Here is a 17,303-nt window from a genome sequence, read left to right as displayed (position 1 = left end):
GCCCTGCTTCTTAATTTCACTACTTCGATATCAAGAAAACTTGTTAAAGGCTATGATTTTTGAGCAGCATATATGTTACACTCTGGAAAACATAAGACAGTATTATATTGCCATAATAATTTGACCCATTGGGCATTATCAAATCAGTACCAGACATAATTAGGAGTAAAACCACGTGCCATGGGAGTGAGCTTCCCATGATAATGGGAAGTCTGTGCTTCCAAACTTTGTTTTCAGAATAAATTGATTAAGTTACTTAAATTTATTTTGGCATTTTACTGTTTATTATAAATGCAACATCCTTCAGACAAAATTAAAGTTTAGCATTTTTCTGGTATAAACCAGTTTATAAACAAAACCCATTAAATATGCAGAAAGTATGGTTTTGCAAAAACACAGACGTCAAATCAAGGTACTTGAGCCAAACAGGGTACACACGAGGTAGCAAAGGGTGAGACAAACCAGACTTTTGTTACTTAAATGTTAACTCTGTGTGTGTACATATGGGAGAAGGAAAGGATGAATATTTAAGGCACTAGGTAGGTATTTTATGTTGCAGCACTCCCTTACAGATTTTTAAGATCTTGGTATTTCTTGAAAACATCAGCAGAAAGTTTCCTTAGCAGATTCCTCTGAAGAGACCTGTAGGAATGAATGCACACAGTAAAACTACTGTCCAAGGTGCCTACAGTGCTTTTGTTATTTAATAAGGGCAGCTCTCACACTGCTAAGTAACGAAAACAGCATGAAACCACCTGAACGTGCTACTTTTGTTTGTCTGTGTATTTGTATCTATTCAAACAGTAAGAAAAATACATTATAGTAAGAAAAACCCCATGTCCCCAGAAAAATGGGCAAAATAATTGTTAAACCTAAAAATTAAAAAGATCTGAGTATAAACTACAGATTTATTTCAAACCTCAAATGCAGATGGAGCTTATGTCCCAGTTCATGCATCCCTATGTCCCAACTCCATTGGGGACACTCAAGTGTCCTGTCAAGAACAAAATTTCTTCAGGACATGGTTTCATTAGAAGAGAATTTAGCCTGAAAGCCAGCTGAACTTACTCACTGCTTTTTCTACAGCTACAGCTGGGTCAGTATTGTTGAACTCTTTGTTGACCCTGAGCCAGCAGCCAGTTTAAATAGATATTTGACATTCCACATCACTTTGCATCATGAAGAGTTGCAGTATTTGACCGTGGACCCAGCAAGGGGAACTTCAGCCATGTGTGAGACTGGTACCATATGGAAAGATCCGTAACCCTGATCTACAGATGAGATCCTCAGGTAAGGACACGGGATGCTGCTCCCTGCTCACCACACCTAAAACTGCTTCTCAAACAGCAATGTGAAAATCAAGTACACATCAACCATATTCCGGTCTCTTAAAAAAAAGTTTGGCTTACTCATACCTATCTGCATGATGACTCAGCCCACATTAAGTCCCTTGAAATAACAGCGTATTCAGAGACATCAAATGAGAACTAAATAGATTTGCTCCAGCAGAGCATCCCACTGAGTTCAAGGTTACTGGCTTTATAGACAAGAACACAGACTAGGAATATTGGCAGGATCATAGAATAAGAAACAGGTTCTAAGCATTGCGTCTTAAAAGGAAGCATTTCTTTTGTAGATTTCCTTAGGTATACTGAAACTCTTTGTAGCTCAAGTCACTGTTACAAACATGAAATGATCAGTTCACAGAGATTTTGGTTTCTTAATTTCTTTTCTCCACTTTTATGTAAGGAAAATCTGTACTTAAGATGTTAAAGTACTTGTTAACAGAGAGACACAGTGCTTCCCAAGCATGAGCTGATCATAATTATAAGGCTGTAGTTGTGAAAAGATTGGAGGATTGACAGTCAAACCCGAACAGAGCAAGAGACCGTGTTACTTCTCTACTTACATTATGGTTATGTTTGAAGAGACTGATGGGACAGCACGTAATTTGGCATCATCACAGAAGATCTCCAGCCCTTGGCAGGTACACTCTGCTGGCACATCACCAGCCACTGCAAGAGAACAAGCACTTGGGGCAAAAGGTGGAATGTGCGGTGTGATGGGACGTGGAGAAAAGAAATACGGTATAAAAGAACAACGAGCACAAAGACAGACATAGCAGGCTCTGTTAAACACAATTAAGGCACACGGTTTTACAAAAGTGATTTAGACCTGGGAGGAATCTAACAATAAATATAAAGGGACACAAAAAATCATATTACCTCAGTGAAAGAGCTTGTGAAAGCTCTTGAACCTTAGGCATGATATACAGGAAACTGGCATGGGTTTTTTGCAGTGCTTCCTTAGATTATTCAGCACTCTTATATTACTAGAAGGAGCACAATTCTATGGGTGAAAATGGGTCAAGAATGGGAGTCTTTGATCATCATAGTAGCCAGCAGAATCAAAAACTCTGTACAAAGACCTGCATAAGTGGAGGGGGTTTGTAAATTTCATTTGGTGTTTAAAGAAGTGAACCAGGAGGAATGTTGCCTTCATTTCACTCCAAAATATATGCCTGTTCCATGTTCTTTCCAGCGGTATCAGCATATATAGATAAACATTTATATTACCCTCCTAACTGGCATATGCTAATTGCAGTATGTTTGACACTTCTCTTACAGAAAATGAATCATCCTTAATGGAATTGAAATTAACTTCAAAATAACATTTGTTAATTTGAGATATTAATTCTGTTTTACTGCAAGTGAAACTGCACTAAATTTCCTGATAAACATATATTTGCTCTGTATTTCTTTCTAGGAATCATCATTAATAACCACTCAAATAATATCTGTAATTACTTACAGCACTCAGGTGTCTTTGTCTGAAATGCATACAGAGATTTCAGTTTATTGTATTTGTCCTTTGTATAATGTTTATCAAATTGCAGCGACCATCCATTGTTGTCTTCTAATAAAAAAACCAAAAAACACACAGCATAAACAGACCACAAATGGAAGATATTAAAGTAGAAATAGAAGGTATAAATGTCTTCACTTAATTTATTTGCATCAATTTTTATCTAATTAATACAGGTTCTTATTCCAGAGCATTAGATAACTTTATCTTTATACAGCTTCTTAATCGTACATATCTACAAACAGTATGAGCTGCAGAGTAGCAACAGCTTATTATACCTTCAACAACAACATTTTCTATGACAGTCACAGAAAAAATATAATTGTGACTTCAGAAATTTTTATTTACATAGGAGTCTTAAAATGAGAGGGAACCATATTTTCTAACCTCCTTAAACATGCAGGCTTGCTACTTTGACAGGAAAGTTGGAATGATTACTATTGACTCTGACTATCACAGCCTGTAAGTTCTTTCCTGAAAATCTAGATGAAGACCAAAGGAACACTGCTTTTCAAGAGAAGGAGGGACTTGGTGTAACATATGCAAGTCAGAGTGTTCATGTTAAGCTTAATGTGCATCTTAAACAAAGCATGATTCCATATTACCAGTTTGGTCACTGTGCACAGATGTACTGGAACTGAATAGTTTATGGTTATAACAGCAAAAATTTAAGAGCAAATCTTTCAATTCCTTCCAACAAATGGATACTTCTAGATATAGTGGTGCTAGAAATAACTACAGATCTGTTAGTTATTTGTTTCTTGGAAGTCTATTGTATATCTGAGATCCATAAATTAACTGATCAGGTAGCCACTTTCAAAACTGGCTGGAAAGAGAACGGGAACTCGCCTTTAAAAGCTGTGACTGGATTTTAATTTTATTGCTTTGACTCTGACTTTAGTTTTCTTAATTTGAGTCTGACTTCTCTTCAGCTTTGACAAGGCCCACACGATTTTAGTTTAAAGCATCGCTTTTAATGAACATGCAGCAGTAGCAGAAATGCTCCTTGGGATGGCACTCACTAGCTGGTGAGCCAAAGCATGTGTGACAATTGAAAGCAGCACACTGCAAGGATACCTACTGCCAAACAACATTTGTATGAGAACTCTCAGGAGGGCTCTGCCTTGCTAGTCGTTACAGTCTTAGATTCACCTTTATGATGTACTGGCAATAGTTTTACCCTTGCAATTTTACAGGTTAATAGTTTAGGTATATTTAAATACAATTCCTCATGGACATTTCTCTATAAATCTTTATATTTAACTAAGCATTATTACTATATTGGCTTCAAAATAGGCAAGGAGAAATAAAAAATATTTACTTCTTTGCAACTTTTCCCATTCTGAAATGGCTTGTAATTTTTCATTTCACTTTACACATCAGTTGTTTTCTCAGACAGGCAGAGAAACTACCTTGAAAGCATCTCCTGAAACCTGGCTACAGATGAAGCTCTTTTTGAGAGAGGCTTGTCTCTTTGCTGTCTAAGCTGAAAAGATCTGTTATATGTGCTGATTAATGATATTATGAAAGATTAAGTAACTTCAGGCAAACTATCCTTTATCTAGTTATTTGTTTGTTATGCATACATTGGAAAGATGAAAGATTCAAAGCAATCATAAGTGCCTGTCTTCAGAAATTGCTCCAGTGAAAGAAAAGACAGACATGATATGGCATTGAAGAACATTTTACTAACTTCCTCAAGAGCACCTACTCTGATCCATTAGCAGTTTTGCCAGTCTAGATCATTAAACTAATATTCAGAAGCAGCCTAATGCATTTTGGACAAAATGAAAGGTACTTGGCAAACCTGCTCCTGCCTGTTTTAAATGCTCCAAAGAAGCTCAGTTTTAGGACTGCTTGCAGCATGGAATGTGTAATTGCTGAAGTGATGAGAACAAGTCCTTTGTCAAGTGTCAAGTGCCTTAAAAACCTACTGCCCTGTAGATGGGACCACAATGAGGGTTTCTCTATCACTATTCCTGAATATTTAACCAGAGCACATCCATTGACTTTCATTTGTATGACTGGACTCAGTGACATGTGGGAATACAGAATACATGGAGAAGGTAAGATTTTTAAAAAGAACATTGGAAAGATGGTTTAAAAATGACATTATTCTTGAAGTATGAATCACCTCAAATAAATGTTTTTCAGTCAGGAATATAGTATCAAAACACTCTTGGATTTTCTAATTCATAACTATGTTCATAGAAAGTTTTGGAAAACAAACAACTTGTCTGCAGATTCTGAATATACAGCTAGGAGTCATAAATTCTAATCCTCCTGTAAACCAATGAACATATAAAGTATAATTTTTCTGCGTTTCCCTGGTTCTGACACTAAGGAGTGGACACATGAGATTTTTATTCCACATTTTTGTACTTTTAAAATGCTTTGCCATGTGATAAAGCATGTACAAGAGGTGACCATCAATGCATTTCACATCTGCAGAGAAAAAGGATGAGTAGTGCCTCCCACACTAATGGAAATAAGCAGTTTGCTACAAAGGGGACGTTCATCAGCATTTTTGAGGAAGTAAAGAGGCAGTTGTGTATTTTTGGGTGGCCATAAAAATAAGGGAAAAATTCACAGAGAAGATGGATTATTTTGTGCTGGAATCATTCCAGCTGTTTGGTGTTTCTAGTAAGTTCATTTTAAGTAACGGGCTTTTCTCATGGCATGCTTTCTACTAGAACTAAAAAGGCATATCTGAATATAACAAAACAAGTTATTGAACATCTTTTGACCTTCAGAAAGATACACTTTGGGCCAGATTTTGTGCCCAAGCATGGGACAGTCTCTATTTTATCCAAACCTTTGTCAAATCCTGAAAGAATGTATTGTGCAAATAATTGTATTTAGTACAACCATTCGGTGAAGCACTCCATGGCAGAACTGTAAATCACTTTGTGGCCGTTTAGAGTTTACATGAAGGTTTGTGACCTGTTTACCTCTTTTGAGGCGAGGTTCTCCAAACACTTTAAGAAAGGACTGGTAATAGTACTGGTCTTGAAATCCCAAATCTATCATTTGAGGGAGTACAGCTCAGATGAGAAATTACTTTTACCCTGAGCCTGTTCTAAAGTAGATTATGTTGGTTGTGCTTCAGTAAAAAAAAAAGAGATCTGAGAAACCAAGGCATCATCAAATCTTCCTCTACATGGGATAAGTGAAATAAGTGCTGGAAAACTGGATTTATCTGACTACAGATTAAAATGCTGTTTCTTGCTGAAATATGCCAATTACCACTTCTGATGGGAATGAGAAAGAGCATGCTAATCCTGAAAAACTACAGGTTTGAGTAATCATTTCAGTGACAGATCCAAGAAAGTATCTTCTTTCTCAATTAAGGACATATCTCTTACTTAGTATGGAGCTTATGATAAGGACGCTATCCATGTGACTTCCCCCTTCTCTCCACCATGTGTTCATGGGTTATTATGCAGGGAAATGCTATCAGTTAAATGCACAAACACTCTAAAGAGACTCTGTGTCACCCTTTGATTTTGCATTGCTGTTGGTGGTCATAACCTGTGGACATATTTCTTTTTTGTCAGCTGTTCAAATAAACTTTCTCTTGCTGTAAGGAATGATGTCAGGGTTTTCCCAGAGATATCTTTTAGTACAAGGAAAACCTGTGTCCTCCAGACAAGAAGCATTTCCTTTAAAAATATTTACAGATGAAGGAATAGAATTGCCCTTTTCCACAGTGTTGGAGCATCCCGATACAGCCTCATAACTTACTGCAAGACCAAAACCACATGGGGATTTTACAAAACCAAGGGCTGCGGTGCCTGGAGCATTCAAAACTGGCAGGGAATTTCACTGTCTCAGTTTAAATTTCCAAGCAGAAAAAATTAAGAACTTAGAGCTGGACACCTTATCAATCAATTCAAAGACAATTTCCCCACACCAATCTGCACGTCACTGCACGTGACACTGCACACATGTGTCTTGTACCTGCTGGTTAACTGAAATCACATGTAGGTTGTCTGTAGCTTATATGTTACAATGCTAGCATAGTAAACGAGACAGGAAACAAATCAATTTGCATAAGGTTTACAGTTCTCTGGATGAGCTAGATTACATATTTACACAAGTTTATTTTTGGTTTTAAAGCAACTTAATTAGGCTAGTGCAACTTTTAAGAAAACAGGCAGGTTCAAATTTCCAAAAGATAAACATCTTCTCAATGTTGCACCTTTATTCCTGTGAAATAAGTGCATAGAGTTTTCTAGTTTTATAACAATACTTTAAATCTATATAAATTATTCTGATTTTCTATTCTGTTTTTCTTGAAGTATTTTCAATTTTTAAAATTAAATAGCATGAATGCATCTATAGAACCTTTAGTTTCTTGAAAGTTCCCTTGGCAGTAAGCCACTACAGTGGAGACCAAGAGAGACATAAGTGTAGTGAAATGTAAGTTCCTCTTATTTACCAACAGTATTTAAAAATCTCAGTAAAAAAATTGATTAAAAACCCCCAAAATTTCAGCAAAGCTATTCCATGTGCTGATATTTGCACATCAGAGTAAACCTTATTATTTCAGTGCCCTATACTGTGGATGAATGGGAATGACAATAAAATTTGGCCATATATGAAAAAATTCCATGTGAAGCTTGAAAATCCTATCTTTTCCCAGGTATTTGATACATTTTGACTATACTATTGACTGTCAAGTATTTACTGTATGCTTCATAAACAGAATTTTCTATCTAGGGCTCAAAACTGAATAGCACCTCATACATTCAAATCTCATATTTTAAGTATGATGAGAAAAAAATGCAATGCCAGGAAAACATGGCACCAACTATAACGTCATTCATTATTAGTATTAATTTGAAATATAAACACATCAAGGTCTTCTGCAATGTGCTGAGACAAAAATGTATTTTCTCATCCCTCATGAACAATCTTGTAATACTAAAACATATATCTTTTGTACAGATGTTTTGAAATACCCCATAGAAATTTAGATTTCTGCTACAGAAATCTAGGAGGTGATTTAATGAATATACAGAACAGCAATAATTCTGTGTTAGTTTACAGACCTTCAAAGAAACACATATGAAAACAGCATCACATTATACAGATTGGTACTATGTTTATGCTGTTGAATTTTTATAGGTCCTTTTAGAAAGAGAGGTGGTCTGTTGTAACTTATTTAGCAAGCCAGTCACCTGGTGACTGTGTGGCACACGGTAACAGGTGAGGTCTGTGCTGTTAGAGGCAAACAGGTGCGAGACTTCAAACAGCCACTCCCTGCCCCAGTCCTTTTGGAAACCTTTGTGTGTGATTTCCAGCCTGGGAGCTCGACAGAGCTTAGTGAATGTCTGTAAGTGAACTTTACAACTGGGGAGTGGAGCGCTATCCTTTGTTCAGAGACCTCTCAGGGCTGAGAGCAACACAATGGTAAATACATTTAGCCAGCAAAAAACTCCTCTGGAGTCAGAAACAAATTAAATCTGCATGCCTGTTCTTGCTTCACTAGACTGGAAAAATGTGGCTATGACACTGTGATTAAAAAACAAATGCAGACACACTGCAACCATTGCCTAGCTGCCAAAAAAAGAGTTTTGCAGAATGATCAGCAAAATTGGCCAGAAACCAACTTTTTAAACACTCAGGAAACTCGTGCTCTCAAAATAGCCCAGGATACTTTGTTCCATTAACTGCTCTACGTAATTAAAGATACTGCTTACAAAAAAAAAATAAAAAAAAATTAAACCCTAGCACATTTTTTCTTCCATTCTCCATTTATTATTTCTTGTACGTAAAGTGTAGTCAAACATGTAACAGTAGTTGCTGTTTTTTAATGTCCCATTCATGACAAAAGAGTCTGGTTTGTGGAATTGCAAGGGATTAGGTCCAATGTGTGTGACTTTTGTTTTGAAATTCGTAAGAATTCTGGTGCTTTCATTTTTTACAATTCTTATGTTAAAATACTTTTAATTCTAAATAGGACTTGCACCAGTGTTACTTGCACATAAACACTTCCTCTAGAGATTTATTAGTAACAAATGAAGAGCCTAGATTAACAACCAGTTCTGAGATGGAGCATAAGAGCTATTCAGTAGTGTGATAGGACAGTAACCCTAATTTTAAAAAAAGCATAAACTGTACCTACTCAACCAATTCAGTTTGAGATAAAAAAGATTGAGGAATTTATTTATAAAATTTATGTATCACAGACTGCATGGGAAGAGACAGCATATTATATCTGCTCTTTTTGTGACACGTTGCAGGAGACTACAACTTCATCTAAAGGAAAAAGCCCCCACAGCTAGCACAGTGCTTCCAGTCTTTTCCAGATCTATTGAGGAAGGCTGGTACATGAGTAACAAACATTGGGGTTTTGAAACATATGAGCTTTTTATTAGTTTCCTAACTCAGGTAAGTTATGATTCTTTGCTCACTGAAGACAGTGTGAGTCTCTCCATTGATTTTAGTGGAGTCAGTCCAGGTCAGTTCTCACTGAGCTTGGCTTTGGTTCATAAACCAGATGGTGTGACTGGAGATATCACATCAGTCATATTGTTTCCATTTTAAATTAGAACAGAACATGATAAATCCAATAACTGTATAGATTTTGACTGCATGTTTGTGTGCCATCAAACCCTAATGGAAGTTAGGAAAAACTTTTAAATCTGAAAGCAGGATTGTTGATAAAGAAATGAGTGCACCTCTACTTTACATACAAGAGATTTTCAGAACCTGCAGCTACAGCATGCTGACACACAGTGTTAGTTATATTAGCGACAGAGAAACAGGGATTAATCTCAGTCTTCCAGACATATAAAATATGTTTTCAATTTGGCCAGGTAGGATGCAAAGTCCAGAGGAAAGCCCAGTACCTTTTGAGGTCTGATTATGTTTCTATATTTTTTCCAAACGAAATTTGACAGTTGATGGTTTTGAAACAAGAAATTGGAGGTAAGCTTCACTGCAGTTTACTGGGAGGCTTCTCCCCAAAAACCGGCATCACATTAACATCACAGCTAATTTAGAGTTCTGATGAAGAAATCAGGCTGATGATCCAGCAGAATGTATGGAATATGAGGAACTATTGCAACAAAGGTCTTAGAACATCAGACCGGAAATACATCTATTCAGTCTCTCAGTGGTTCAAAATTTAACTGCATTAAGGATTTTTCCAGCACTTTGTAATTAGTGTGTTATGACTACAAAATGGGAACTGACCCAGTGTTGTATCCAGCAGAGATAATTACACAAAAGTTGTTCCACTGAGAACACTATGCTTTTATCACTGCATGTAACAGTAGGATAATTTTAGTCAGGGAAAGCTGACCCTTATCTAGGACAAAAACTTGTTCATTCAGCCCTCTAAGTAGAAGGCATATGAGGGAATTAAAAAAAAAGAAAAGAAAATAAAGCATAATATCTTAAATTTAAATATTTAATTAGGAACAGATGAAAGAACTATTTTTGTGTGTTGCTAAAGCTCTTCAGAGAGTAGATATTTTGAAAACAAAAATAACCATGGATGATTACTGGCAGTGTTAGTTGTCTTCTTCCAAATGAATGGAGAACATTTATGTTATGATATAATTTTCATGTTTTTTTCAATATTTCACGAGTCAAAATTTGTTCATCTAAACAAACACACACCTTGACAAGATAAAACACACGTAGGCTCAGTGAAAAGCTACATCATAAATATTGTTGTTCTTTTTGTTTTGCATTAATCAACTGTTGTTTTTATCTACTGTTACTAGTTCTATTTTTGTTTTATCATTAAACATCACTGTAAAGGCAGAGATCTCAAAACTCTTCTTTCCATGAATTTGTACTTGGGAACATGTACCTGGCACTTTTAGTATGCCACTGGACATCAAAGAGTTTGCCTAGGGATTGTTTAGACTGCATTAACAGAAACATTGCAGCAGTAATGTCTTCGATGTAAGAAATATTTGTTACTTATTTTAGGAACAATTCCCATGTCAACAGTGCCACAGCACTAGGTGAGCAGAATTTGTGGTTATGCCCATTTATCCTTGCTCATGTTTAAAAAGCACTGAAGTAAACAAATGTTCTAACCTCCCATCTATAAATGCCAAGTAGCTACAGAATCAAACCTTACAGCTGTAAATAAATGGGAAAAGCTCTTCCCTGGAAAATTAGGCTAAAGCCATTACCTTTGAAATCAAACAGTCTCAGTAGGACAAGACAGTATCAAACTTGCTTTGCCAACTTGATCTTTAAACAAGCTTGGGCACAGAAGCATGCTGGAATTGCTATATCTTATTTCCCTGCACATTTTGAATTTTGCAAACAGATACAAAAGGAACTCCAAGTGAAACGTGATAGAGGCTAAATTTCTTCACAATGCCCTCAGCCAAATTAAGAACTTGGTTCTTCAGCAAGGATGAGCATGGAACAGAACACCAGAGTAAAATTTACTGCTCTCTCAAGTCTAAAAAAGGAAATTCCTCAAAACCATAATCTTTATGAAAAATTACAAAACTTTAAATTATTTTTATTTAAAAATATTATTTTCATGACAGATTTGCAGAGAGACATGGTTCTACTTGATGTTCTATATTTTCAAGTTCAAAAGGTAAGATTGCATTTTCCATGCACATTTAAGGTTATCTAGCCATAGTTCAAGCAGAGCCTCCCATCACTGCAGGCATGATAAATTGCCAGCTGCCTCCTCTTACTGCAGTTTACTATATTGCCTCAAGGTCTTCCCCATTAGGGTATCACACACAGTATTTTATTGATTTTGGGAAACAAACTAGGTGGCAAAGGCATGAGTTTTCAAAGATGAGTGGCTTCACTCTACTGTGAAATATCAGCTATAATTCATTCCTTTCCAGAACTGGAAGAAATGCTGAAGCTGAGCTGGCAAGCAGGATGTCCACACCCTGAGGTTAAACACTGACACAGCAGTCTGAGTCTGTTCCCAACTCTACCTGTGATCCTAATTTGAGATCTTCACTATTCTGGACCTTAGTTTTATGTTTATTATTTGGACATGGAGAGGAGGGTGGAAGTAAAAGAGGAAGCAGAATTGAAGAGGGCACCATAAAGCCAATCTTTATGTGCCTGGGCTGGATATGAGCAGTGATTACAGCACATTTGAAAACACATCTCTCAGTGAGGATTTGGTTTAGCTTGAAATATTCATAATCATGTTTTGCTGTTACCAGGCACACGGTGCCTGAAACAGGATTAATACTGCAAATAATCTCAGAGACTACAACAACAATTTCTTACAACAATAATTTCTTACAAATATAATCTTACAAAGATTACAGATATAATTTCTTTATAGAAATGAAGTGGGGAATGAGACAAATTTGTTCTTTGAAAAAGGAAGGAATCACGACAAGATAGTTGGAATGACACATCTAATGAGATATTTTGCTTTGTGTTTCCATGCTATACAGCTGGTTTTACTGTAGGCTTAAGACAGTGCTTTATCATTACTGACAAAATTAGTAGTGAGACAGTTGGTTTACCTAGGTTTGTTTGAGATATATGCATTAAAAAAAAAAGAAAAAAATGGGTATGTCTGAACTCCTCTGAGGCTCTACATGGATTTTTTCTGTCCTCCACTTGTTGGGTTGAATCCTGTAGACTGGTCACCTCAAAGTTCCTCAAATTGATGCAAAAGTGTCCAGGAATTGAAAAGTTGAGCTATTTAATTAGAATACCCTGTGGATAAAATGAAAATTTCCAACAGCACTGCATGAAACAATTACTACAGTGGAATAATTTAATTTTTAATTTCTTTTGTGTAACCGGGGGCAATGACTTCAACTGAAAACTAGTTGTAAATTTTGAAAAAAATGGGGAGAAGGAGCCAGGTATAACTGCTGGCTGAGGCAGGCATACTGAACTGGTCTTAGGAACTGCAGGGATAAAAGAAGACAGATGGTTTCTCTGTCTCAGGAATCAATCACTGAAGCCGCTTTTCTTGTATTTTAAGCAAGATGAATAGTCACAAAACAGAATTATCCCACAAAGATCTCCCCACTTACTACATGTGGAGTCATTGCAGAAAATCTCATCAGGATATTCCGTATCCTCAGACAAGGAAGTGACTCTTTCTTTAACTGTACCACAAAGTTTGACTGCAATACTAATTTTTGAGAAAACATCACTGCTGAATATTACATTAATAATGGATTTCTAAAAGAGAAGAGGGAGTCAAGATATGAGAAAAACACCAGTAGTATAGTTTTTCCAGCGAGTCAATACAAAGACTCTTCATCTTTTGTAATTTAGGTTTTCAAAAATCAAGGCTAACTCATTCTTGAATTACTATACATGGAAGAAGATTCAATAGCACAGCTGAATTGTTTTGTATGTTCATTTCTATAGAAGAACACCAAGGCATTACAAAGGACTTAAAGTTTGCTATTTGTTGCTTCAGGGCTCAATAATAAATCACTTCTTGCAGCACTCTCCCTGCTCACTGATAACCCATGTTAGTCCTAATTGAATTTTTTGAAATTGGTTAATCATAATCCAAGAATACCTCAGTTCTGTATCAGTAATAAGATGAGATGTGAATAGCTCTGTGATTAATGGTCTCAATGACCTTAAATTTCTTTTCCTATATAAACAATTCTGTGATTCTATACTGTCTTGTACCTCCCATTACAAAATTGCGTATAACCTAATTAACATTATATTAAGCTGTATCTTTCATCAAGTTCTTGTAAGATGGACTTTGTGATATTATACAGAAATGAAATATGGATAAAGCAACTGTTTATGGTCCTTGGACTTCTTAAACATAAGAGGACATCATCACCAGCAATTTCTGCAACTGTAGGACAAGACAACTACAGAAAAAGAACAGAACAAGCCATTTTTGTAAAGGATTTTGGTTATTTACAACAGAAAGTATGTTTACAACATCAATGAATGATACAAAACTACAAAATTGTGCAGGTCCATTAGATGGGATTAGAATTTAAAATCACTTTCATATGGAATAAGACACCGAAATTTCATCGGTATAATCAAAAGATACCTCACATAGGTGCACAAATCAGCTTCACATGCAGTGAGAAGAACTACTTTCAAGACCTTGTTGACTTTGCTGAGAGTGCTGGTGAAAAATACTTTTACCATATCTTGTTTGAAATTTCTTTCAGAAAATTTCTTTCAGTATACATAGCTTGGAAGTTTTACTTAATATTTTAATTCTTCCCACTCCTCCCACCCAGATGTGATGGCAATGTGCCTGTCTGGGACAGGCAAACAGTTCAGCTGCTTGGCTCTGGGGAGCTGGAGGCAGAGTGTGAGGCAGGGCACTGTGCATGTGGCTCTCCTCCATGGCTACAGGAAAACTACTAAGGAATAGGAAGCCTGCTTCCCCTATCTGCCAGGGATCAGCAACTCTGGAGAGCACCTCTGAAAATATCCAGGCTGCATGTAAGGTGACAATAACAGTAAATAAAATGTGCTAGAGTCGATTTTCTCTCCCTGTGGTCTTAGCTCACAACCAAATGGCTAAGCTCTCTCCTCAGAGAATATAGGGGCCCCTTTCCAGACTATCCCAGGCCTGTGCCACCTCCGAGCTGTGTCCAAACTCTGAGTGAGAGATGTCAGGGCCATGCTCATAAATAAGCTGCATGAACAGGTAAGTGCCCTGGCAAACCCTGGCCCTACCCAGTTTGCAGTAGAGGTAAAGCCTACAAGCCAAGTCAAGGTCACAGCTACCATCCAGAGGGGCTAGGAGTGACAAGGACAAAACCACATGCAGAAGTGACCTGACTATGTGTACGCCCTGAGATTTTTACATTTTCAACCCGAAAAGCCTGCTGGTAGTGCAGCTTGCACAGTACACTCACAGAGGCACATGTTTGTCCCAAATTAGGGCATAATTGATTTCTGAAAAACCTTGAAAATTCTTCTAAATTATGTTTCCCGCTTTAGGTCCCATTAAGCTTTTCATAAACTCTGTTGGAGCACACATGTATCTCTCCTCAACAACAATCTTTGATAGATCACATACATCCATTTGTACACATCAAAATGACACGTACAAAGAAGTTCAAAGCAGGGAAAAAATGGGATAAACTGATACCATATACAAAGAAAAATGTGACTCATTATTCTTTCTCTAGCAAATAGTTTGTTGGGTGGCTTTGTTAGCTAAAGCAGACCTGCTGCATCCTCTGCAAAACATGTAGCTTTCTTATTCCTGACTCTCCACAGCCTTCTGTTTGGTGTGAGCACTGCCTGGGTTTCAGTGACTACAGGTGCTAGACACAAAGAGAAGTCTCAGCCACGTACCACAGTTGTCTTCGTCAGCCCGATTCCCACAGTCGTCCTCGCCATTACAGTGCAGTTGTTGGGGCAAACACTTTGTGATATTGCCACAAGGAAAGTAGCCCAGGGGGCACCTGGTGCCAGCTCCAGAAACATGATCTTCCAAAGAGTCACAGATGACTAAATAGAACAGAAAAAATATGTTCACTTTATGATGTGTTTAAAGGTATTTGATATTATGCCTTTTTAATTATCCATTTACATTTGAGTGTGAATATCAAGCAACAAAAATGTATTAATTCACTGGACATTAAATGACAAATAGTATATGAAGTACTTGCTAAACTTGGCAAAAATCTTTTATATTGTTAGCTAATTAAAATTTCCTTTGATATAAAGCAAACAGGTAATTCCTCCCTATTCATCCTCATAATAAGATCAAAATGTTATGCAAGACAAATGACCGAAGGCCACTATTTTAAAGGATTGTTTCCCTTTGCACTAGAAATTAATTTATGATAACAATATACCAGAGAAGCTATAGGTATGCCTGCCCCTGGGAGGGTGGTTGGAGCTAGATGATCTTTAAGGTCCCTCCCAACCCAAACCATTCTATGACATTAATTTGTGCTGAAATTTGAGACCTTGATAGGTAAGTCCTTTTATAAAAAGTCAGATTTGATTATGTTTGATTATATTCTAATTTTAAAGAAATTTCTTGGTGTAAATGTATCAAGGATCAAAGAACAGAGTTTTGCTGAAAATTGAGTAGGGCAACATGAAGGAGCCAATAATGAATCCTTCAGAAGAGTTGTCAGTCTGATCCAAAAGCTGTGGAGATATTGGTGAGAATATATCAGTGTGAAGTTTAGATATACAGATGTTCTACTGAGCCCATGCTTTATAGGAAGTAATTTCAGAGAACACAGGACTTCATTCAAGCAGTGCTGAGGGGAAAGGTAGAGGGATGCTGAGGAGGGACAGCCAGGGCTGCTGGGGGACTCGGCCTGTCCTCTGCTCTTCAGTTCTCTGTGCTGCAGCACCTGCAATTACCCACATTTGCAGATGCACGATGCCTTACCAGTCCCACCAGTGCACCTGAGGGACAAATTCTGCCATCACTATTTTTTCCAAAAAGCATGACAGATCTACTTTTTCTGTAATGGATTGCAGGGTGCCAAGGCAGATTTATTGTCTTATGAGATCATCTTCTTCCCAAGAGCATACTACGGAGAGGGTTTAAAATTACTCTAGAATTAAATTTGTTCAGTCCACAATATATTGAAAATGGAGGAAATCATCATCAGGACAGAACGCTACCCAGGGTTCTGCACTTCCAAATCTTCAGTAAGCCTACCTACTACCATTCTGCAAGAGTCTGCTAGTTTAATTTTTGAAGCACTTTCAAAAAGGAGTATCACTTTCTTATTAGAGCTACCATTTGACTTAATGGATACCGTTACCAAAAAACCAAAAATCAAATAAAAATTCTATTTTAAATTTCATTGCTGTCCTAGAACAGTTCAAACAATCTCTACAAACTTTATTAACTATGATGCGATGCTTGCTCAGATAGTAAACTGCTAATTCTGAAACATGCAACTATTTTTTCAGGCTACTTTCAAAGACAAAGTATAAATCTTTCACACAACTTTCCCAGATTAACAAGGAATATGTTCTTGGACAACATCTGATTTTTTTCACTCATTTTTCTCTTGGACTAAGAGAAATCACCTGAAATTCAATCGAGTAATTCAGATTCATAAAAAATCTCTTCTGGAAGAACTTTCTTCCAGCTAAGCCCTTGACAATGTTTACAACTCTGAAAAATTGAAATGTAAGAGCTGTAGCTGCAGAAAACTGAGATAAATATCCTGTATATGTGCAGAATTATCCTTGCTGTCGGAAGCATCCTGTGTAGAAACACATACATTCCAGTTAACAACCAGTGAATGATTTTTGAAAAGTTGATTTCCTTTTATCCACAACTGTATAACCTATGTAATTGCTAAAAGAGCTTTAGTTCCTCAAGCCTTTTACATATAGGTACCAAAAATACAGCTACGTCCTAATCCCAGGGTGAATTCACACTTGCATATTGTTTGTAAATTTCTCTGCTGTTCTGTCCTTGTATTCAGAACATTATGATTAACTTGTTCCACCCAAAAAGAAGTAGCAAAAAA

The 17,303-nt window shown here is 36.8% G+C and overlaps 1 protein-coding gene across 1 annotated transcript in view; it reads right to left on the bottom strand.

Annotated features, from left to right (window-relative positions):
- RXFP1 (relaxin family peptide receptor 1) overlaps nt 1-17,303 on the bottom strand; it is a 49,119-nt gene that overhangs the window by 16,241 nt on the left and 15,575 nt on the right. The window contains exons 2-5 of the mRNA XM_048305217.1: nt 15,145-15,300; nt 2,812-2,916; nt 1,910-2,015; nt 571-642 (exon numbers count right to left, since the gene is read on the bottom strand). Coding sequence (XP_048161174.1) covers nt 571-642; nt 1,910-2,015; nt 2,812-2,916; nt 15,145-15,300 — 439 coding nt within the window. The remainder of the gene's footprint in view (nt 1-570; nt 643-1,909; nt 2,016-2,811; nt 2,917-15,144; nt 15,301-17,303) is intronic.

Source organism: Corvus hawaiiensis, chromosome 5 (assembly GCF_020740725.1).
Source record: "Corvus hawaiiensis isolate bCorHaw1 chromosome 5, bCorHaw1.pri.cur, whole genome shotgun sequence".
NCBI lineage: Eukaryota > Metazoa > Chordata > Aves > Passeriformes > Corvidae > Corvus > Corvus hawaiiensis.
This window is presented reverse-complemented; position numbering and strand designations above follow the sequence as displayed.